The sequence below is a fragment of the Eutrigla gurnardus genome (assembly GCF_963514095.1).
Source record: "Eutrigla gurnardus genome assembly, chromosome: 16".
Lineage (NCBI taxonomy): Eukaryota > Metazoa > Chordata > Actinopteri > Perciformes > Triglidae > Eutrigla > Eutrigla gurnardus.
The window spans coordinates 5,982,177-6,005,713 of NC_139927.1; the positions used below are offsets into that span (position 1 = coordinate 5,982,177).

Genomic DNA, 23,537 nt, shown 5'->3' on the forward strand with positions numbered 1-23,537 from the left:
GTAAATACCACTAAAAACGATGTAATATGTGTAGTATTAACTGCACCTCAATCTGCTATAACAGTATAATGTTACTTACATTAATGCTTTATTATTAGCAATCCATTATAACAATCATAACACCAAAGTCATTCTTTTATGCATAAAAAGTACTTTTGATACTGTATACTACTTTTGATACTTTAAGTATAAAGTTCTTTCTTTCTTACTCTAAGATGCATTATACTGTATATGGTTGGAGATCACATTTCTAAATAAGAAAACGTTTTTGTCACACATTAAAATTAATTTAAATTGATTTCATGTTGAAATGAACACATGAAAAGTGTATGCTTGTTGTCTACAATTTGACCAGTAGATGTCTCTGTTCACTCTCTCATTGCACCTTGTAGAGCCAGGTGTCAGAATGAAAGTTAAAGATTAACCATGCTGTTTCCAGTGTGACCATTTTGAAATTGTAGATTGTTCCAGAGAATATAGAAAATAAGAGTAAAAATTGGCCTTTACTATTAAAAACATAGCAGAACAGAATTAGTTAACAAGGTTATTTTATTATCATTTATTTGATTATACAGCAATTCTGTCTTGCACCACAAAAAACTATGAAAACATATGAATATCTTCTTTGAGTAAACCAATTAAACAACATGCACAGTATCAAATGTAGCATCACAGTGCAGATAACCTGAGTTGTGTAATCTAAATGTAGCTGTTGAGCTTTCTAATTTCCCCTCACTGTACATGCAGAGATTATACAGTCATTAATTGCCATAAAATTCCCCAAACAAGACAATGAGAAAAATTACTGCTGAGTGAAGAATGATCAAATCACAGCTTCATATAAGATTGTGAGTTATAACTTCATGTGGGCTGAACGGCAGACAAAAAATAATAAGAATAAAGAGGAACAACATTGACAAAAGAGTGTAATGCTTTCCTCCATTATTCCATAATGACACATCATTTATGTGTCGTTCTTCCGACTAACGAACAGTGGGTGAAAGTATTTACTGTGGTTTTAATCATTTGCATATTTTAATGGTGTGTTGATGGAATGCAGAAGTGCAGGCAACATGCATTGCTTGTCGATGAGGCAGCTCAAAACAAAAGAACATGTAGTGTACAACATTTGTTTTTTAAAAAAAGTAGAAGACAAAGTGATAATGCTGTAATATCTCAACCAGATAATACTTTGTTTTAAGAACAAAGAAGAAAATGATGTAAAATAATGTTGCCTTTTATAAAGAAGATAATATTGCCTCATACTGTCGGTCCGGCAGCTTCATTATATAAAAAGTCTTCACAGTGAGTAGAAAACTGACAGAGTAAAGTGCTATGGTTATGACAATATCATTGATAAACATATTTTTTTTACATTTCCTTAATATAACATATTCAGCAATGGTATTAGCGGGGACGCTGCAACCACTGAATGACAAAATCATGAAATAATTATATTATAACACCGGGATTAAAACAGGAACAGACGTAAAACCCCCAAAACTCCCCACAACTTCTACTGCGTCAAGTAAACACGGACACTCATGCAAACTGTTTCAGCGTCAAAACATGCTGCAGACGTAAACGAGTAAAGTTTCTTCGTCGGGTTACGATTTGGTATTTATGAAAACTCACTCGAAGAAGAACTTTGATAGTGATTACCGCTCAAAAGTAAAAGTAATAATATCCTTCAGAGGTGATCGCAGTGTCATTCCTTCATAAGTGTTCATATTGATTAGTGTGATGTTAATTAATTAATACATTTATGACAATAATAATAAAAATACACCAACATTCACAGGTACAAAAATAACCGACAGTACTAAGTGCTCCTACTCTGATGTCATCACCTGTATTCTCAATAAAACTGATATGTCATGCTATTGAATTTAAATGTAAGTGCAGAAGAGACATATTTACCCTAATGTAAGAATGGGGTAAATATATATATATTAATGAATATCATCTACTGGTCCATCGAGATTACCAAATTCCATCTGGTCAAAAAATCCTCCGCCTCCCAGCCCGTCCCCCCGCCTCTCCCCATCGCCCTCTGACCTTCTGCCTTTTCCTCGGACCCTTGTCTTACAAACACGTTTTCCAACCTCAACCCCTCCTCGTCCTCCTCTCCTCCCATCCCGTTCTCCCGCTCTCTCTCCTCCCCCTGCATCCACCCCTCCCACCCTCCATCCTTTTTGAACTCTAGCGCCATCTGTGGCAACACCAGTTTCCTGGTCTCGGGATCCCAATCAACACAGTTAGTTCTCTTCTCCTCTTCGTCTTCCTCTGCTTCCTGCCTCACAACGCCATAATCGCCCGGTAGGAATCCTGTTGGGTCGGACGTGTCTGTGGAGTTCTGAGAGGCATAAGCAGAGAGAAGGGGCACCTCCTCGTTTTCACTCCTTTCCTCCACTCCTCCATCTGTTCTTACTCCCACCTTTCCATCCACCTCTTCCACCTCCTTCTTGGTTTGATTTAAAGGAATAGGCAAGAGGCCTTGAACCTCTCCATCCTCCTCCTCTCCGTTCACCTCCCCCAGGAGAGAGATTAATGGCGTTTGTGTCGGCTGTGACCATGCATGCGCTCGCAGCAGTGTGTCCATCTCTGTCGGAGTGTGTGTTTGTGTGTGTGCAAAGGCGTGGCCGTCCTCAGCTCGCCCCTTTCTCGTCTCGTAAGTGTGTCTTGCCTCCGATTTCCCACCTTCTCTTCTGATGTCGTCCCCCGCGGCAATAAACCCGTAGTCGACCGACAAATCATCCCAGGGTTCCTCGGGCTCCGGCAGCGGTCCGGGACTCTGGGAGGCGTATCCCGGCGGGGGTTGTGCGACGTGCCGCGGCCGCTTGGGGCACGCAGGGTCCGATGTGCTGCTCCGTGGCTGCAGGTCTTTGATGATGGTGATGAGGAGGAGTTTGGGGTTCTCGGGGGGGAACGTCAGGACAGGCGGATGGAAAGCCGGCGGGTGCTGGATGTTGAAAGAGAAGGTTTAGAGGCATTAAAATATTTTGAAACAAATCAATAATTCATTACTGACATTGTGAGATGCCGTGCAATAAAAGTGATGTCTTTAAAATGTGACTTTCTCCAAGCTGATATTTTCTTGACTTGAAAAAGTTTCTCCAGAGCCGCAGAATAAAGTGTTTAGCTGCTTGTCGTGACAAAGAGACTGGTCTTTTAGCCTTTAACACAAGTTTTCATCACAATTAAGTCCCTTGTCAGAGCTTCTAAAGCCTTCGAGGTTGGCAGATTTTCACCATTCTTTTCGATTAAGACACTTTGCAGCTACACTGGACTGAAGCATGTTGCCAAAAGCTGCAGATTGATTGATGGAAGGGTGTCGTGATATTATTGGCTAGTATAGTTTGGGATTTATCTAACGTAAGCACGTCATATTCGGTTTTACAAGAACAAAAGATGATTGGATTTGACATAAAAATACAAAGAAATAGCATATTTTTGAATATAACAGGTAAACAACGAAATAATCAGCTTGACTTTGAGGACAGCGATTTGAAAAAAAAAAAAGAGTTTAATTGCCAATGTGTGTGAAAAGTGCGTGCATTTGTGTGTTTGCATCACCAGGATATACGGGCTCTTCTGTCCTTTCCCCGTCAGGTAGCGATAGAGAAGGTAGCCAACCGCCACCAGCATGCACATGCACACAGATGCAACAACAATACCCACAACCAACCTCTGGATCTGTCCGATAACAGGGTCTGGAGGGGGAAACGAACCAGGAACATGTCACACAAACACATACATACATGTGCGTAAAGGTACAAACACTACGTGAGCGCCAAGGATTGTCAAAATTCTCCTTTCATTTCATGTACAAACTCAATCACAAACAAGGCATCTCAGGAACAAACAATTTATAATTTGCTTCCGAACCACGTTTAGTCACATTCCTTTCTACCTGTCAAACAGGGAGCAACATATTTGTCACACACACACACACACACACACACACACACTCATGTACGCTTACATAACCAGTCATGTACCTTGAGGCGTGGTTAGGCAGAGCCATGCGGAGGCCTGGCAGTGGGTGGGCATCGAGAAGAATCTTGTATTGGCTGAGAAGCAGTACTCTGTATTGTAATCCATCAGGCGATATTTGTACGAACTGGAGAACACTGGGAAATGGTGCTACAAGTACACACACACACACACACACACACACACACACACACACACACACACACACACACACACACACACACACACAGATTAGTCAGGCCAAACATTCAGGTGTGCTTGGTTTAACAGCCTGCATGTGTATATTTTACTCACTATTAGGCTGTAACGAGTATTGTCAATGGAGAGGTTGTAAGTCATCTGGGGGTATAGTGTTGCCATGGAAACTGCCGGGGTGTGGTTGTTAGGCTGATATCGCATCGGCCCCTTCAGAGTGATGATGGCGTTGTTGTCCTCTATTTCCACAGAAACCAATGGAGGGCCAAAACTCGCTGTACAGACACAGACCATAATATTTAGTAGATTTAGATTTCAAGTCCAAATGTCAACAAGCTTTTTTTCACATTTTTGGACGGAATGTCACTTTGACTTACTGTCCGTCTTTGGATCGAATCTCCTCCATGTCAAGGCCCATTTGGAGGACGCTCTCCGGCTCACGGCACGGACCCGGGCATGGTATCCCTGCTCCAGGTCCCACGTTTCCTCGCTCAGGTCGCACCGGCTCCGCGCGATTTCTGTACACCGCAGCACCGCCCTCCAGCGCACCCGTCTCCCCTTGCCCTCAACTCTGTCCCCGTAGCTGGGAGAGAAGAGATCAGAGAATGACTGTCCTGCACAATATAATGGAGGGAGTGAGCTCAAAACACAATCCTTGCCTGAGCAAGAAACTTTACCTACCGTACCTATTTGTCAGATCTAGTTACGTTTTCTTTAGTTTCTTTTCTCTGCTTCTTTTTGTCTGTAAATTCCTTTGAGACCTTCTGAAGAATGGCCCACATTAAATACATTAACTTCCCCTTTAACCAGGACAAGTCCAACATGACTTTGATCTCTGGGCCACGTTACAGTTGAATAAACTAAATGTTATTATGATTATTATTGTTAATTATTTTAAACTCTAATCTAATCTTTACTCACATGGCGTACTGCACTGTGAAGTGTGTGCCATCTGGTGTGCCGCTTCCTGGAAACCACTGCAGCTCATTCCTCAGGTTGACCGAAGAGAAGGTCACATTTATGGGGCTGGGCAGAGACGAGGAGGCTGAAGGGGGTGACGATGAGAGTGTTAAGAGATTTCATATGAACTGTTTCTTCATCAGAATTTCTAGTTTTGAGTTACGTAATGAAATGTTACATCTGGAAAAGCTGTGTTGTTCTGCGGTTGCTGGTTTATATCCCGTCATGTGCTGCTCATAAAACACAATCAAATACATCCTCACTGATTAGAATTGAACTAATTTGATTCCTGAATATACACATCATAAACTACATGCATTACTAACATGCACACTTCCATATGAGAGGCCTGTGACCCGTTCTACCATGAACCATTACACGGACAAGCCACGTGTCCATAGCAACAGTGGCTATTTTGCTGTTTATTGTTTACTTAGAATGAATAAATTAGCTATTTTATTGTGTATGCATGTGCTTAGAAGAAACGATACATGGATTTGTTTGCTTATAATATTTTCATAGTGGTTCCAATGCAAGTTATGATGATTGGTTGTATTAATTTGGGTAAAACATTTTTTTTTTTTTAATCACAAAACTACTTGGACAAAAAGGAGATTTGTGAAAAAGTGATTTACTGAATACATGCCAAATACAAGCCTAAAAAGTAGCCCAACAACAGTGTAATAATGAATTATTAAGTCCTACCTGCACAGTGCAGAGCTCCCAGGTTCAGAAGAATTAACACAGTCCACATCTCTGGATGGAGAGTTCATGTTTTTTTCTTCTTCTATAATTCCGACAATCTCCAATCTCAGGTGCTCAGCCGCTCCACCGGCCTGTGAGCCCCCGGAGGCTCCCTCACCTGCTCCGACACAACACCTGTCAGGTGTCCGATGTTTCCCCACGCGATTCAATTTAATCGGCAAAAAAAAAAAAAAAACACACGGTCAAGAAGGAAGTTAGTAAAAGCGGATTACGCGGAAATGGTTCGATATCGGTTTCCCACCGTCCTATTAAACCCAAAGTACAGCTAAACAACAACCCCCTTGCGACTTGTTTCCGTGTATGAGGAAGGAATGTGACCTCACTTGTTTGTGCGCAATACACTTTCCTGAGTGTGTGTGTGTGTGTGTGTGTGTGTGTGTGTGTGTGTGTGTGTGTGTGTGTGTGTGTGTGTGTGTGTGTGTGTGCGTGTGCGTGTGGTGTGTGTGTGTCTGTGTAGTTTTATATCTGCTGTAAAAGTAAATCTAGGTCAGTCATTAATCCTACATTAATCAACATGTGTTAATGTCACTTAGTGTGCATAAATCGCTAGTCTATTTCATATGAAATAGAATAGATATTTTACATAGCGTTGAGTAGTTTGATTGATTTATTTTATCAAATGTTTTACATTTTATCAAATGTTTTGTATATATTATTTTTTATTTCCGTCCATCTTACCTTGTGTGCTTTTGGGAGAAGCCTCAGTATAAACGTCTTTGCTCCTGCACAATATTTTGTTTACTTTAAATGAATGTGTTATCCGAGTAGATAAACGTGTATCTGTGTATATGTGAACGTTTTCGTGTGTATGTTGTATATTTTCTAATAGTTGTATTTAAATTAGTAAATTATTACATTAAATAAGAGTAATTGACCAGTTGACACTAAATGTTGACGTGCCGATTGTGGTATTTGTGAAAACCGTCAATTATGTAATAATTCATATTATAATAAGTTTTAATTCGAGCGGAATATGCGACACATCGCGATGAAGAAACGAAGCGGAACTGTGGAGCTCGTGGGTCTGACGAGTCTCCGGATTGTTTTCGAGGTTGCGCGTCTCGCGGCGCTTTCACTCCACTGCCTGTTAGCATTTAGCTTCTTCGTAGCATTGTTCGCGCAGTCAGAAAGCAGCAAGCTAACCCGCTTAACGTGTATGATGGTTCGCTAAAAAAACACCTCTTGATGCAAACATGGCCCTTTCAATGGAAACGCAGCTCCAGAGCATCTTTGAGGATGTTGTGGTAATTTATATCTTTTATTAACCGGCTTTAAAGCTAATATTAGTTAGCATATCAGACAACGTTAGCCTTTTCCTTTATATCTGCTCACTAATGAACCTGGTGTGTAAATGAATAATACTAAAACATGGCTAACGTTGGGTTGCTTCGAAATACAGTTATTTCTAAAGCATAAATATATGAACTAACGGCTAAAAGTGGGACGTTTTCAACGCTAACGCAGTGTTAACATTTCAAAACAAACTGTTTTTTTTTACTTTAAGCATGTACTTAACGTCATATTGTCCATATTCACTTTTAGTAGTAGACCTCAAAGCACTGGATAACGTCGTTTGAAATGTTTTTAATTTTCAAGCCAACTGCGAAATGTTTTGTGCTATTATTAATAATGTTGATTCAAAACAACAAGTCTTTCTTGAGCACTAAAGATAAATAAATAAAGTAGAAATTCCCCTACAGCTGTGTTTAAAAACATAAACTTACATCATAGACACATACATTTGAGCCAGCAGATAATTGCTAATATGTAATATGTGGAAAGCTTGTTAGATGGAACTACAGAGAATATGTCAACATTTTATTATTTTTTTGTATTTTCAAATTTTTGCATTTTTCCTCAGAAAACTGAGATGATAGAAGAGGCCTTTGCTGGGTAAGATGGCTCCAATCACACACTTGCACATCCTGTTGTTTTGTTATTATGCTTACAGTTGTACAGTAGAAGGTTGATTTGTTACACACAACAGAAATATCAGCTGTGTTGTGTTTTAGGATGTTTATGGACACTCCAGAGGACGAGAGGACTAAACTGATCAGTTGCCTGGGAGCCTTCAGACAATACTGGGGGACACTACCACAGGTTGTCCAAACACACAGAGACAGACACATTGCTTGTACATGAGATGATGGAATGATTGGCTGGATGTTTTTTTTTTTTTCTTCATTTCCCTCCATGTCTTTCTTCAGGAGTCTCATGAACAGTGTGTGCAGTGGATAGTGCGGTTCATTCATAGCCAGCACAGTCCCAAGAGGATCTCTTTCCTCCATGACTGTCTAGCAATGGCTGTGGAGACCAATCTGTTACCGCCCAGGTACACACACACACACACACACACACACACACACACACACACACACACACACACACACACACACACAAACACTTAGAAAGATGTACAGGATGCATGCATTTGGAACAGGTTAATCTCATGGTTTATGATGATACCACAATTGAAAGTATTACTATTCTTTTATATAATTCACAAAGTCTCAAAATGTATCTGCAGTTAATGTGTCGGTTATGTGTCTTGATTGCCATCTAAAGAACTTTGTTTTCTCTCCGAAGGATGGTTTGTGTAGCTTTGATAAGCTCAGACAGTTTGGAATGGGAGAGGACTCAATTGTGGGCGTTAACGTTCAAACTGATTCGCAAGATCATTGGAGGGATGGACTACAAGGTCTCAACACACACACACACACGAGCACAAATGAGAATACTCATCAACAAGTTCAACTATAAGAAACTCTTAAAAATCACTGAGATTTGCCTCATCCTCGCCTTCACGACTGGACATATTTTCATGTTTGTTTCAGGGTGTTCGAGATCTGATGAAAAATATACTGGATAAAATTCAAACCATTCCAACCACCGTTAGCTCAGCTATAGTCCAACAGCTTCTGGCCGCCAGAGAGGTAATTTCTTTTCTCCCACTTATTAAATATAATCACTTGTGATTTCTTGTTTGAATAATTATCTGCATCCCAAAACAATCACTTCAATTTCTTACTCTCTGTGTATTCCAGGTGGTGGAGTATATCCTAGACAGAAAAGCCTGCCTCCTCCCAGCCTACTTTGCCATTGCAGAAATCAGAAAACTGTATCCAGAAGGGCAGCTATCACACTGGGTCAGTGCAGCTTTCTTGTGTGTGCAACTATGCCACGTGTATCTAATTATCATTGTGCAACCATTGTTTTTATTTTCTCTCTTTCTTTTTGTCTTTCTTTATAGCTTCTCGGCAGTTTGATATCAGACTTTGTGGACAGTTTTAGACCCACGGCCAGAATCAACTCCATCTGTGGTAAGGGACGCATAAACACACCCACGTCAGAAACTTACACAATATTGATCAAGAAGATATATTTTATTCTCCTCGGAGGTTCTTATATTTGGCAAAATCTACCTCATGTTTAGCCAAAGCTTCAGCGAAGTCCATTTTATTTGAAACTATTTATATTAACTCAAGGTGAAAACAGGAAATTTGATTTAAAGGGGCAAAAGCTGAATATGCACAACTGTTATGACACACAAAGAGTTTTAGGGAGTTTCTCTTCATCACTCTGTAACAAACACAACACATGCATGCCACAGATTTAGGATTTATAGTTGTTAACTGTATGCACAGTGTGCCTGTTCAGTCATTCCCAGTGTGGATGTGTTGACAGGTCGGTGCAGCTTGTTACCTGTAGTGAATAACAGCGGGGCCATCTGTAACTCCTGGAAATTAGACCCCACCACTCTCCGCTTCCCCCTGAGAGGCATGCTGCCATTTGACAAGGTATCGCTTTAATGAACACATGCATTAACACACAAACATGTACACAAAAGCAGTATTATATTGTATGTTTTATGTATGCAGGACCTTTTTGAGCCACAGACGGGCTTGCTGCGCTATGTGTTAGAACAGCCATATTCGAGAGAAATGGTGTGCAACATGTTAGGACTCAACAAGCAGGTATGACAACCTTTGCTCTGTTACTTTCTATACCAGGTTCTCCACCTGCCCTCACTTTTCCTGTCCTTCGGACTCTCTTTATTGACTCTCCCCCTTTTCTTTTTTTTATTTCTGCCATCCCACTCTCCCTTACCTGCTCCTGAAGTTCCTTTTCACTTCTCTTTTGCCCCTATTCTTGCCTCCTCTCTGCTGCCCCTCGTCTTTTTTTCTCTTTGACTTATTCCCCAAGCTCATCCTATTTTACGCTATCCATTTGTTTTGCACTGAGTTCTTCATAGTCCTTTCTTTTCCTCTCTTTTTAATTAGTCCCCCCCACACTTTTTTCTCGTTTGACACCCCTCTCCTCCCTTGTTGCCCTGGTAACACAGCTATATAAGACCATGTGTAAAGCAAGCCAATGCAGTAAGCTTGACCCATAATGCACTGGTGTTAGTTTTCCCTGTTGGGTTCATGCAGTTTCAACTCAGCCACAGGCACAGTTTGATGATCGACACAGTGCAACAATCTACACTGAAGAGCTCTGATTTTGATTCTCCCTCATATTTATGAATATGAACAAATAACCCAGAATGCAGTTAATCTGTTTTGATTGGCTGAGTTGATGCTAACTGTGCTGAACAGACAGCGAATAACCTAGCTCCTTAGTCACCACTTTCTCTCTCTTTCTGTCTCCCCCTTTTCCCCTCCTCTGTTTCTTTCTCCCTCTTTGTTTCTCTCTCTTTTCTCTCTCTTTTTGTCCTCTGGTTGTGTGTTGTGTTTGTCTGTCTCTGCCATGCGCTCTCTAGACTCTGAACATTGCACAGGTATGTCGTTGTTCCTCTTCCTGGTCACCTGACCTACCAACTAACCAGCCCATTCGACGCTTAGCTTTTCCTCAGGCACGCTGATGTCGTAGAAATGGGAAACTGGACAAAAAAAAAAAGAGAACTTGTGATGGAGTGAAGAGAAATGCTACAGAGCTTGAGATGGTCACAGCAGGGCTTCATAGAGATGTACTCAGCAGAGAGAGACGGATGGGACGAATAAATACTGGGCAGATACACAGACAGATAAGCAGACACATAAAGTATGACACGCAGCAGCAGGTTGATCGATATTTATGGATTATTAACCATGGATGGCTTGTTCAATTAATAGCTTTGTGTGAAAAGGAGCTTTCAGTAACACTAATTTGCTTAATGCTAACTTATATCTCTTAACAAGTACCCAATACAATAAAATGTATTGATTGAAGCCACTGATGGACAATATTTTCTGTTAATTTTCAGTATCTGTATATTAGACGATATTCTGGGTAAAATAAGTAATCCTTCCCATAATAGTATTCTTGTCTTATTCTAATAATGCAGGTTTTTATAAAGGCAAAATATGCCATAACTAACTGGTCACCACAGATGCTCATAGAGAATGAATAGTGAGTCATTTTAATTACTTAAATGTATACTTTGTAGTGTTTTTGCAACCTTAGAATTGCTTGTTATTGTTAAATATTCTCTCATCTATCTTCTAGTATTTTTCTATATCTCACCCCCATTATTTTTAGGTATATTTACCAGGGCTGTCAAATGATTAAAATTAGATTAATCACAGGGTAAAACATTTCCAAATTCTCTGTCTATTGTTAGCAACACAATAAAAAAATAAATAAAATAAAAAGGAAGTATAATTCTCATTTTCAACATAAATAAATATGAAATATCTGAAAAGGAGGAAAAATAGTTCCTCCTCCTCCATTACTCAACCAGCTTTACTTCTCAGATCAACTCTTGTGACTGGAAGCCTTTATTCCTTTTTTAATGTCCCACAAATCATAGCGTTGTGATGATAAACAGTCGGAATCGTTCGTCCCCAGGATGACAAAGTTATTCACAAAAGAGGATCAGCAACACACGGTGGATTTTACCGCTCATTTCAATTAAAGGAAGGACGGAAATTCCCCAAATGAATGGCCTAATATTTACCTTGGTGCAGTCAATTCCCCTTTATTGATCGTTTAATATTTAATTCACAGCCTTGGATTTAATCTTTACTGAGCTGTTCCAGTCTTGACAGTTATAGATTCTCTGGACTGTAGTTTTTGGCGTCAGAATACAGGCATGTCTGTGTTTCCAGCTAACACGCTGACATTAAGTATTTTAAGAGTCAAACCCTGCTGTTGACATTTCAAGTCCTGCTACACTGCATGTATGAATGTAGTCTGTCCCTTGCCTGTTGTTAGCGAGGTCCTCTCGTCTCTGACCTTATGCTGCTTTCTGTTGTGCTGACCTGGGCAAAAATACTCTGTTTAGACTAACTAGTGGCCTTGACTTATACAGCACTATAGTTTATTATGATTTCCTGTTAAAGTACACTGCAATAGCCAGGTAGGCCAGCTCTAGTTCTACCTCATTATCAATGTAGGCGTAGTCATTGTGATTTTCTCATTGTCACGTCTTCTACTTCCAGCCTAAACTAACTTTTGATGCTGCGGTTTATTGATGAGAAACCTTATTCCTATGCTAATAGTGCCATCCGGTCAATTAATTGGTTAAGTGAAAATGCTAACGGCTTCTTAAAGAAGTGGCTTTTAATTTGTAGTGTTCATGCTCTGCTGACTTCACTTTTCGTTCCTTTGCATTTTCCAAATTAGAGATGGAGCGATACGTTCTTTTAAATTAAAAACTTTCTCTTGGATCGCAGAGTGCAAATTTAAATTGCATTTGTTCAGGCAGCTTAAAAAAAGAAGACATGGCAAATGTGGATTAAAGAGCCGAACGCTCCTTATGCTCATTATTAGTTTGTAGTTTTGCCCAGGTCAGCTGATTGGCTGCCTGAGTGGATGAGTGAACTCTGACGTGTGTTGTGTGATGTTCATTGGTTGACGCGTGGTTGATTTCTTGTTTTTTTTTGCAAGCTTTTACATTTGATTAATGGGACTGAGCTGCAGTGCATTAGTAACTACAAGCAACGTTCATATGCCGATCATTAAATGATCAAAATAATTGAAGAGGGCTTACATTAAATGGTTGAAATGACACGATTACTTGTTGAAATTACTCCAGTTTATTATATTTGGATATTTCCTTCAAACATTATGTTGTTCTCAACTCTGCAGATAATTGGATCACAAAAGTATTTATATTAGCACTAATTGAAAGTGGCATTTCAAGCCACAGTGGTCTTCCTTTAGCAAACGATGCCACGTCAAAACACCGAGTCTGAAATGATCCGTCATTGGCAGATAAGTGGCAAACATGTATTTGCTCTGGATACACATCAGTTTGCCATTAGTTGGGTTGGTTTGTCTGTAGAGAAGGTGGATTATCGATCAGCCACACTGGTATTGTTTTACTGTTGCTAGGACACCGGCTTTGGGATGTAACTAGGTAAACCTTTTGGCTGATTTCTTCACACAGTAGACAGAAGATTTGCCCGTGGATCCTTCTCTCTTCTCTCTCTTTTTCTTTGTTTTCCTCTTGCCCTCTCTCTTCCCGTGTGAACGTGTGTGTGTGTGTGTGTGTGTGTGTGTTTGGTGGCAGAGGAAGAGAAGTGATGATCAGCCTCACGGTTCCTCTTCTTTCCCGCCAATCGCAGCACCTCCCCACCTTCCCAAACCCGTTAGCCTGCATGAAGGAATGCGTTGCACTGCTTGGTTTGCCGTTTGGTGCCGTGCTGTGCTGTTCTGTGTCATATTGCACTGCTGTGCCGTTGGTTCCTTGCTATGTTGCGTCCCAGCTGTGTGATAAGGGCTGTGTTAAGATAGCCACTGCAGAGATCCACGCTCCTTTCGGTCGGTCTGGTGGGTGAAGTTAAGTTTCCCACTGTGGGTTAATAGGAAAATCACACTATTAGTAGTTTTCAATATTTACAAATCTTTTACGATTCAAATATTGAGTTCTTTGGATAATTCTTAAATGGATTATTGGTTTAATGGTTCGCCACATGGAGCATCAAATATCATCCTTGGTGGAGTCCACTGCCATCTATATGGCCTGAGGTCCGGGTTTATTATGTGAGGCAGAAACTGCAGTTATAAATTCACGAATTGGGGCTTTAAATGTTTTGTTTTTGTGTCTAAGTGACATACGATGATAACCATTATTGAAGCTGGTCCCGTATTGATCGAGAACACTGCAGAGGGCAGCCACTAAACAGGCTGATTACAGCCGCTCGGGGCAGTTCCTCTCTAAGCGGAGAAATGAAGCCGAGGTGGAAATGCCTAAAACCAGCAGGAATCAACATGTTTACAGCCGGGTCCAAAATAAGGTCTCTTTATAGCTTATATCCAGATTTTATAGAGTCTATCTTCCTCAAGATGAATATACGTCCACTAAATGTGCTCGTTATTGCCCCTGACATTTTTTATTATAAGTGGCACCTTCTGTTCACCCAACGCAACAAACTAATTTCCATCATTGTCATAGGAATTACTCCGAGCAATTACATTGCAGCCCATTGAGCAGCTGCTGCGTTCTCGCTCAATACCGGACCAATTTAAAAAATCGTTGTCACTTCGACACAAAAACACGGGTAAACAGGGTCCAGGTTGGAAAATTCCGGTTACCCTTTAAGTCCTTGTTAACTTACCTTCCTGTCACTATACACCTCCTCGTCTCCCCTCTCTCCCACACCATTTTTCCTGACTTTCTCTTGATTCCCTTCCCTCCTTCTCTCTCTTCTCCCCTCTTTCATCAAAACCCCCCTTCCATATGGAAGTCAACAGTGTTGGTTCAACCCAATCAGGACCCCAGTGAGGTCACATATTATGCACTTCCATATGGAAATATTTTGTTCCTACATAAATAATTTTTTTAGAAGAAAAAAAAACGGGTAATACTTGCACAAGACTTCTGCTGAGCCCAACTTTACAACATGTTTGCATGTTTGTTATGTATTTTTATTTAATTTCCTTTATTTTTTTATGGGCAATGCAGATTAGTCGACATGTAAGTGCTGCCATTTGGCTAATTATCAACTGCAGGATGTTTTAGAACGATTTACCTTCTCATGATGTCCATGTTTGTGTTAACTTGTATGGATTAGCTTGTGATTTCGGTGCTAATTGTGTTGAGTCTCAATTATCATAACTACCTTCAAGCACATTCACTTCTTTTGTGATTGACAAAAATCATACTTGGTGCAAATTATGACTTGGCAAATGATTGGAGCTATGTGGACACTTTAGTTAACTACCTGTTCTTACATAATAATATCATAATTACCAGAAAATGTGGGGCCACAGAAAGATTTACCCAGCTGACAGAGGCAGGAAGGAGATGCCAAACTGCATGCAAGGGATGGGACATGTTTTTATAAGTCATTGTCTAACAGTTGTTGGAGAATCTATTAAGATGAAAATGTGTATGTGAAGTAATTAAACCATTTTCTCTCCCACATTCTCTCTCCCTCCCTCCCTCTGTCTGCCTTTCTTCTCCCTTCCTTTTTCCCATGTTTCCCTCACCCCTTTTCCCCTTGGACGTCTTCCCCTCCCTTTCTCTGTTTAACTTCCTCTCTCTCATGCCCACTATTTTCTTTACCCTTTAACGCTCCCGTCCTCCCCTGTCAGCAAAAGCAGCGTTGCCCGGTGCTGGAGGAGCAGCTGGTGGACCTCGTGGTATACGCCATGGAGCGCTCCGAGACCGAGGAACACTTCGACGCCGACATCGGAGGAACGAGCCAGCTGCTGTGGCAGCACCTCTCCTCCCAGCTCATCTTCTTTGTGTTATTTCAGTTTGCAAGCTTCCCTCACATGGTGCTGTCGTTGCATCAAAAGGTAAGAGGAGGGAGATAACACAGGGGGAAAGACGAGTTAGCTATCCTAATAATGGGTAATTTGATTTTGGCTTGATTTGATGTGGGTTCTTGCCAAATATCATTCATAAATCACTTGCATGTATTTATAAAATAGTACAAGAAGATCTCTGCATTCTAGACAAATACAAAAGTATTTATAAGTGAGTGTTTAAAGGATAAAATGGGTATCAATGGATGCACGGATGTGACCCTTGTTGCTGAGTGTGTCTTTCTCTCTTTACAGCTTGCAGGAAGGGGTCTCATTAAAGGGCGAGACCACCTGATGTGGGTCTTGCTGCAGTTCATATCAGGAAGCATTCAGAAGAACGACTTGGCCGACTTCCTGCCAGTCATGAAGCTCTTTGACCTGCTTTACCCGGAAAAGGAGGTACCCATCCAATACGTGATTACATATTATTACTAGTGCCCCATTTGTGTTTGGTATTGGTTTAATAAATAACTTCATAGTCGGTACGGTCAGAGTTATCCATGTTTCCTCTTCCATTCCAGTGCATTCCAGTCCCAGACATTGGCAAGCCCCAGTCAACCCATTCCTTTGCCATGACCTGCATCTGGATCCACCTGAACCGCAAAGCTCAGAGCGACAGCCTACAGATACCCATCCCACACTCTCTGAAACTACACCATGAGTATGTATCTTCAAAATACTGGAGTCTGAACTATGTACTTTACATCAGTAGATACCTGAATGAACACCAAAAACACTGTAACCAGTTAATAAAGTATTTCTGCTTCCCTCCCGTCTGTCTGTTAGGTTTCTCCAGCAGTCGCTGCGTAACAAGACTCTGGGTATGGCCGACTACAAGATCGCCCTGCTGTGTAACGCCTACAGCACCAACTCGGAGTGCTTCACTCTGCCCATGGGGGTCCTGGTCGAGACCATCTATGGAAATGGATCCATGAGGATCAACCTACCCGGCACCAGCTGTACGGCGTCTGGGTCCGTCACCCCGCTGCCCATGAACCTGCTGGATTCTCTCACCGTGCACGCAAAGATGAGGTAAAGCAAACGATGTATAACCATGATTCTAAGAAGAAGAGACAGATTATTTTACAGAGAGCTACATAGATAATTTATTAAAATGCATTGAGCTGTTTTGTTCCTCTGTGTGCCTCCAGTCTGATCCACAGTATTGCCACCCGGGTAATCAAGTTGGCCCACGCCAAATCTAGCCTCGCCTTGGCCCCCGCACTGGTGGAAACATACAGCAGACTGCTGGTCTACATGGAGATCGAGTCGCTGGGCATCAAAGGATTCATCAGTGAGTTACAGAAACGCGTCGATCCACCGCCGCGTTGAAGCGTAGGAGGGTCATAACTCTTCTTTCCTCCTCTGGTTTATATTCACTCATCACTCTTTGGGCCAACACGTTGAATAACATGACGCTCTTTTGTCTGCTCAGGCCAGCTGCTGCCGAACGTGTTCAAGTGTCACGCGTGGGGAATCCTGCACACGCTGCTGGAGATGTTCAGCTACAGGATGCACCACATTCAGCCACACTACCGAGTCCAGCTGCTGAGTCATCTGCACAGTTTGGCTGCTGTGCCTCAGACCAACCAGAACCAGCTGCATCTATGGTAATATTTTAACATAATTACTGTAAGTAAGTTAACAACCATGGCATGGGGTATGAAACTAATCATCAGGGTCATGATGGTCCCTCTCATCATCTATCTCGCTGTCTTTGTGTCTCTGTCTCCAGTGTTGAGAGCACAGCTCTGCGGTTAATCACAGCCTTGGGGAGTTCAGAGGTGCAGCCCCAATTCACTCGCTTCCTCAACGATCCAAAGACGGTTCTGTCGGCTGAGTCTGAAGAGCTCAACCGAGCCTTGATCCTCACTCTGGCCAGAGCCACGCATGTCACAGGTAGCACTCGCTCTGCGTTGACTTTCTTAGATCTTTCTTTTCTTGAGGCCTTTGTTCCCCTCAGGCTTTTTTCCTTTTGCTCTTTTCTTTCATGTAATCCTGAAGTCTGGTTGAGCCGAAGTAGCCATAAAAGACACACAGATGGAAAAAAAAGTGCTAATCGTTGATGCTACTGGCTTTCATCGCCCGTTTTAATGAGTTTTTCGTCTTGAGCTTGAGGGATGCATATCAGTAAATAAATGAAAAGGTGACAATGAAAGATCAATAGGATCTGTCAACTTGGGATGTTGCTAGCTTCCTCAGACACTTACTGTACTATTAAAGAATAATTCTGATGACATCTTGTCTGTTAATTATCGTGTCTGGAGTCGTGTGGTGACATGTGTGGTTTTTGTCACATTCACTTCTGAAAAAGCCTCTTGAAACTAATTCATAAATAGCTAAAAGTGGGACATTTCTGCATCCTTCAGCAAGGCTCACTTTTACACTGTCGTCAGCAAACTGGTGTGCTGGTTGTCAAAGTCACTCTGATGGTAATTGGTGTGCATAAATGTATGAGAGAGGACGCATCCTGGGAGGGAGCCAGTTGATGTTATAGTCGGTCCAGACGGATGTTAATTTGCAGTTAAGTCCTTGTTAGTGAGGAAGTCCACAAAGTTGGAGTCCAAACCAAAGCACAAAGCTTCCCTCGACATAAAGTGCTTGTAGGGTCAAGGAGATGTTCAGTCCTGCCCAGTAGTTCATGATACAATGTAAAGGAAAGGGAGTTTAAGTGACTAGAGTTGAGTAGATTATTTGCTGAACTCATGGACTTCAAACCATTATTTCTGCTAGTTAACTATAGCTTCTAACTGTAGTCTGTTTCCCTGTTTGGTGTCTGTCTGTAGATTTTTTCACAGGGTCCGACTCCATCCATGGCACATGGTGTAAAGACATCCTCCAGACCATCATGAACTTCACGCCTCATAACTGGGCCTCACACACTCTCTCCTGCTTCCCCGCTCCGCTACAGGTGCGTTATGCATTTAATACGCTGACGAATTCAATTTGATTTCACCTCCAATCAGATGCATTAATCCTCTCTCTCTCTCTCTCTCTCTTCCTTTCAGGCGTTCTTCAAACAGAACAATGTCCCTCAGGAGTCTCGATTCAACCTGAAGAAGAACGTGGAGGAGGAGTACAGGAAGTGGAAGTCCATGGCCAACGAGAATGACATCATCACCCACTTCTCCATGCAGGGCTCGCCCCCGCTGTTCCTCTGCCTGCTGTGGAAGATGCTGCTGGAGACGGACCACATTAACCAGATAGGCTACAGGTTTCATGTCATGATCTTACACACATTATGCATACATAGATTATTTATTTATTCATCATCAGCAAATGTAATTAGTGCCTTTTTGAAGAAGCATGTAATTACGATGCATCTCATCAGATGTTCTGGTATTTTGCACACTAATTTGCTCGAGGGGCGACGTTCCCAAATCACTAAACCACATCTGTAGCTAATTGATCCAGAGAGAATATGCAGCGTTGATGTGAGATGATGATTGTGTGTGTGTGTCCCCCCCCTCCAGGGTCTTGGACCGCATCGGCGCTCGTGCACTGGTGGCTCACGTGCGAACGTTTGCCGACTTCCTCGTCTATGAGTTCTCAACATCAGCCGGCGGCCAGCAGCTCAACAAGTGCATCGAAATCCTCAACGACATGGTCTGGAAGTACAACATAGTCACGCTGGACAGACTCATTCTGTGTCTGGTGAGGAGAAAACTTGCATACAGATGGAATGTATTCACACGCTGTATGACTGTTTGTCTGTGGCTTAACCTCTCTTCCCCTCTGCGTCCAGGCGATGCGAAGCCACGAGGGCAACGAGGCCCAGGTGTGCTACTTCATCATCCAGCTGCTGCTGCTGAAGCCCAACGACTTCAGGAACCGAGTCAATGACTTCGTCAAGGAGAACGCTCCCGAGCACTGGCTGCAGAGTGACTGGCACAACAAGCATATGAGTTACCACAAGGTAACATTTATTTGAGGACATTAAATCCTCACCATAGAAGATCTGATTTCACCTCGGCGTAAAAGAATCTGAAGTCAACCATGTTTCTTACAGAAATACCCAGAGAAGCTGTACTTTGAGGGTCTGGCGGACCAAGTCAACCCTCCCATGCAGCTCCAGCCCCAGTACCTGCCCATCTACTTCGGCAACGTGTGCCTGCGCTTCCTGCCCGTCTTCGACATCGTCATCCACCGCTTCCTGGAGCTCCTTCCCGTCTCCAAGTCTCTGGAAACGCTGCTGGACCATCTGGGAGGGCTGTACAAGTTCCACGGTGAGTGAGAGCATGTGGTTGAAGCAGGTGATCAACCACAGCAGACGAATAGCTATTTAGTGTGAATGTGATGTGAATTAAATGTTCCCGTTTGTGCATGTGCTGTGTGTGCAGACCGCCCGGTCACCTACCTGTACAACACACTTCACTACTACGAGCGGCACCTGAGAGACAGAACCAACCTGAAGAGAAAGCTGGTGCACGCCATCATGTCGTCACTGAAGGTAGGCCAAGCAAGAAAGACACCCAAGACAATACTAATAATGTATGATTTTTGAAAACCGTACATGTGTGTGTGTAATTACAAATGAATCATGTGTGTTTTTTTTGTAGGACAACCGTACCCCAGGCTGGTGCCTCAGTGAAACCTATCTGAAGTTCGGCATGAACGCCAGAGAGGACAACGTGTGGATCCCCGATGACACCTACTACTGCAAGCTGATTGGACGCCTGGTGGACAATATCCTTCATTAACCCCCCCGTGTTCCCTAACCGACCCTGATGCTAGCTAATAAAAAGTCATGAGCCTCTGGGGGTACCTGAATAACACAGTTACCTTCCTGCCAATACTCCCAGTATCCCTTAATGCCTCTTGGCTTTAAAGACAAATAGTACTTTCACGACTTAATTGAATCTCAGGTCATTTTATCGGAGCTACTGAAGCTGCAAACCAGATGGAAGTGGTCTCTCGTGGACTGGAAGACGGAGTATAGGCATGTTATTAAAACGGGGACACGTAGCACATTCTTGTCCCGGTGTGTTGTTTCCTCTCCCAGTCGTTTTTTAAGCCTCCCTAACTCTCCGTCTCACCCATGGCTGGTAAGTCACCCGGCCCCTTCCCCAACTGCGACTGGAGGTTCAACGAGTTCCCCAACCCCGCGGCCCACGCTCTGCACGTCACCTGCGTGGAGCTGATGGCTTTGGCCGTGCCGGGGAAAGACGTGGGCAACGCCCTGCTCAACGTTGTGTTGAAAAGGTACCAAAAAAAACATCGGGGCTTTTTGTGATGATGGGTATTATAGTGTAATTGTGATATAAGTGTCTGACGTGGTGTTTTCTTTCCTTTCAGCCAACCTCTGGTTCCCAGAGAGAACATCACAGCGTGGATGAATGCCATTGGACTTGTCATAACCGCACTTCCTGTAAGAAACGCTAAAGATTATCACCCTCCGTATTTGGGGATTATTTAATCATCACCTCAATCCTCTTCCAGGAGCCGTACTGGATCGTTCTCCACGACCGCATCGTGTCTGTGATCGGCTCTCCGGCGCTGACATCAGAGACCGAATGGGCCGGTTATCCCTTTGCCTTGCTGGACTTCACCGCCTGCCACCAGAGCTACAGCGAAATGAACTGCAGCTACGTGCTAGCGTTGGCGCACGCTGTGTGGCATCACTCGTCCATTGGACAGCTGTCTCTGATCCCCAAGTAAGGAGGGCTTCCTCAGCCTCCGTCTTCATGCTTTTTAGCCCACATGTCATTGATGGTCATCGTCTGTGTTTGCAGGTTCCTGTCGGAGACGCTGAAGCCCGTCGTCCTGACCGAGTTCCAGTTGCTGTACGTGTATCACCTGGTGGGGCCGTTCCTGCAGCGCTTCCAGCTGGAGAGGACACGATGCATGTTGGAGGTACACACAATAACGACCGCTTTATTGATTCAGTTTTATTGATTATGATTTTATTGATCGTTTTACTAACGCGGTGCAATGGGGGCTGAATGCTTGTTTGCAAACTTCGCACTCAACACACCTCAGTACTTTAGTGTTAAACATTATTTTGCTATCTGTGAGGATTCTCAGCCAGAAGAAGAGTTTTAATGTGAAGTGGACTGCAGACAGCATGCTGGGCTCATTCTGCAGAGCCTTTAAGCCCCGCCCCCCACTGCTAGACAGACTTCTGTGTGTTCGTTTGTTAGAAGTTCATTAACATTCAACGTGTCTCCTTTCCAAATTGCCCCAAATTCAACACCGCACCCTGGTTTTTATCTGATCTTATGGTTTTTATTGCCTTTTATATGCTCTTAATTTATTGTATTTTAACTCTAACTTTCTTTATTTTACTGTTTTGTATCCGTTGTGCAGCACTTTGGGAAGCTTGTTTGTTTTTAATGTGCTATACAAATAAAGTGGATTGGAATGGATCGACACAGACAGAGATTCCTTGCTTTATAATAGGCGTTCACTCTTTTGAAACACCTTTTGGTTTTGTGTGTTTCAGATTGGTGTGGCCTTCTACGAGATGCTCCAGGCGGTGGACCAACACTGCCAACATCTCAGCTACATGGACCCCATCTGTGACTTCCTCTATCACATTAAATACATGTATACTGGAGACAGCGTGAAGGAGCAGGTGAGTGTGTCCGTTATTCAAATGGAATTTGAACCATAAAGCTGACTTTATATGTTTTTTTACAACAAAAAAAAAGGATGAAAAACTAAACGTGGAGACACACACGCTTTAATAAGATGACATCTGTGAACCCACAGCTCCTCAGGAGACGGGTCGGGTTTTAATTTTCCATTTTTAACTCGAATCCGTCGTCACCTGTAGAGCAAGAGAATTCCCCGTCGGTGTCCAGAAGCGACACGAGTTAATTAGAGGAGATTAAACTTGCTCGAGGCTCCGACCAGTGTACTTAAATTGTCTTTTGAAGTAATTTAAAAAGACAAAGCTGCCGTCGAACACAGAGCTATTATGTGCGTATGTAATGTGTAATTGATTGGAAACAATCGCTGTTACATACATTTAATGTGATACACCTTAATCGTCTACATCTGTTCTTCCTGTTATCGATCTTCTAGGTGGAGAAAATAATCATGACTTTGCGTCCGGCCATGAAGCTGCGACTGCGCTTCATCACACACAGCAGCTTCGCAGAGACTTCATCATCAGCTGCCGCTGCCGCTGCTGCTGCCGCCGCCGCCGCCTCTTCCTCCGCCTCCTCCTCCTCCTCAGCCCCTCAGCCCCCCACCTCCTCACACTCTGCCTCGTCTGCCGTCCCCTCCCCCTCCTCCACACAGCACGCACACACCCCTATGTAGGAAAACACAGACTTTCACAGACACCACGACAGAACTAAACATTTTGTTTTGGGAGTTTTTACTTCTCTGTGAGTTGGATTTTACTCAAAGTAGGGATTAAAAATGTTTATTGTAGTTTTATAAACAAGAAACCTGAGGGTTGATTGTATTCCCCGAGCCTGAATCTCTCATCTCCAAAATCTCAGCTTGACACGAAGTCTGGGAAGTGAAGAATCTCACCTGGTCCTCCAGGTATCCGTCAACAAACTGGACAATAATCTGCAGCTCTCTGTGTGTCTGCTGCATCACAAGGTCACATTTCTTGTTCATATCTTGGCATCTTTTTCTATTTTTCGGTTTTAGTCAATTTATATATTGTACATTATTATTTGATTAAAAAACAGATTTTGGTAAAACGGGTTCAGCTTTTTATTGATGCTTCTTTCTGCAATTCCAAGTGATTTCCATGCTATAGTTATTCTATGTTAGCATTTTTCATATTCCACTTTGCCCTGGAGGTTAGCCAGCCTGTTCGGCTAACCCTCATCTCACACACAGGTCATGCCCTAGACGACCCAACGTCTGACAACAGGGAGCTAAGCTACTGTGTTACAATAAAGATTATTAATAGCAATACAATA

The 23,537-nt window shown here is 42.6% G+C and overlaps 2 protein-coding genes across 3 annotated transcripts; one reads left to right on the top strand and one right to left on the bottom strand.

Annotated features, from left to right (window-relative positions):
• Positions 1–531: 531 nt before the first annotated feature.
• Positions 532–6,224, bottom strand: il20ra (interleukin 20 receptor, alpha). The gene is made up of 7 exons (XM_084031148.1): positions 5,857–6,224; positions 5,113–5,236; positions 4,569–4,774; positions 4,291–4,466; positions 4,002–4,146; positions 3,577–3,713; positions 532–2,962 (listed from the first exon to the last, which is right to left on the bottom strand). Exons 1-7 carry the CDS (start codon positions 5,903–5,905, stop codon positions 1,967–1,969), a joined length of 1,833 nt encoding a protein of 610 aa, XP_083887274.1. The 5' UTR covers positions 5,906–6,224; the 3' UTR covers positions 532–1,966.
• A 785-nt stretch (positions 6,225–7,009) lies between these two features.
• med23 (mediator complex subunit 23) lies at positions 7,010–23,292 on the top strand. 2 transcript variants are annotated; one of them, XM_084030028.1, is made up of 31 exons: positions 7,010–7,160; positions 7,778–7,809; positions 7,929–8,016; positions 8,124–8,248; positions 8,503–8,614; positions 8,751–8,849; positions 8,961–9,062; positions 9,167–9,236; positions 9,601–9,713; positions 9,795–9,890; positions 10,676–10,693; positions 15,436–15,642; positions 15,907–16,050; positions 16,173–16,312; positions 16,438–16,683; positions 16,803–16,945; positions 17,087–17,261; positions 17,387–17,550; positions 18,438–18,562; positions 18,660–18,865; positions 19,125–19,305; positions 19,397–19,567; positions 19,661–19,877; positions 19,992–20,101; positions 20,211–20,337; positions 20,688–20,853; positions 20,947–21,019; positions 21,091–21,305; positions 21,384–21,504; positions 22,094–22,225; positions 22,678–23,292. In XM_084030028.1, the coding sequence occupies exons 1-31, from the start codon at positions 7,110–7,112 to the stop codon at positions 22,915–22,917; spliced, it is 4,209 nt and encodes a 1,402-aa protein (XP_083886154.1). In that variant the 5' UTR covers positions 7,010–7,109; the 3' UTR covers positions 22,918–23,292. The 2 variants fall into 2 exon arrangements, with proteins under 2 accessions (XP_083886154.1, XP_083886155.1); XM_084030029.1 differs by lacking the exon at positions 10,676–10,693 and having other exon boundaries at positions 22,678–23,291.
• Positions 23,293–23,537: the final 245 nt, after the last annotated feature.

Excerpts from the sequence above, each read along its gene's own strand:
- il20ra (XM_084031148.1), bottom strand. The coding sequence starts at position 5,905 with ATGTGGACTGTGTTAATTCTTCTGAACCTGGGAGCTCTGCACTGTGCA. Across the intron at positions 5,237-5,856 it reads GGGAGCTCTGCACTGTGCAG|CCTCCTCGTCTCTGCCCAGC; the intron begins GTAGGACTTAAT and ends CACCCCCTTCAG. Across the intron at positions 2,963-3,576 it reads AGAAGAGCCCGTATATCCTG|CACCCGCCGGCTTTCCATCC; the intron begins GTGATGCAAACA and ends TTCAACATCCAG.
- med23 (XM_084030028.1), top strand. The coding sequence starts at position 7,110 with ATGGCCCTTTCAATGGAAACGCAGCTCCAGAGCATCTTTGAGGATGTT. Across the intron at positions 19,878-19,991 it reads AGGGCTGTACAAGTTCCACG|ACCGCCCGGTCACCTACCTG; the intron begins GTGAGTGAGAGC and ends CTGTGTGTGCAG. Across the intron at positions 21,306-21,383 it reads CAGCTGTCTCTGATCCCCAA|GTTCCTGTCGGAGACGCTGA; the intron begins GTAAGGAGGGCT and ends CTGTGTTTGCAG.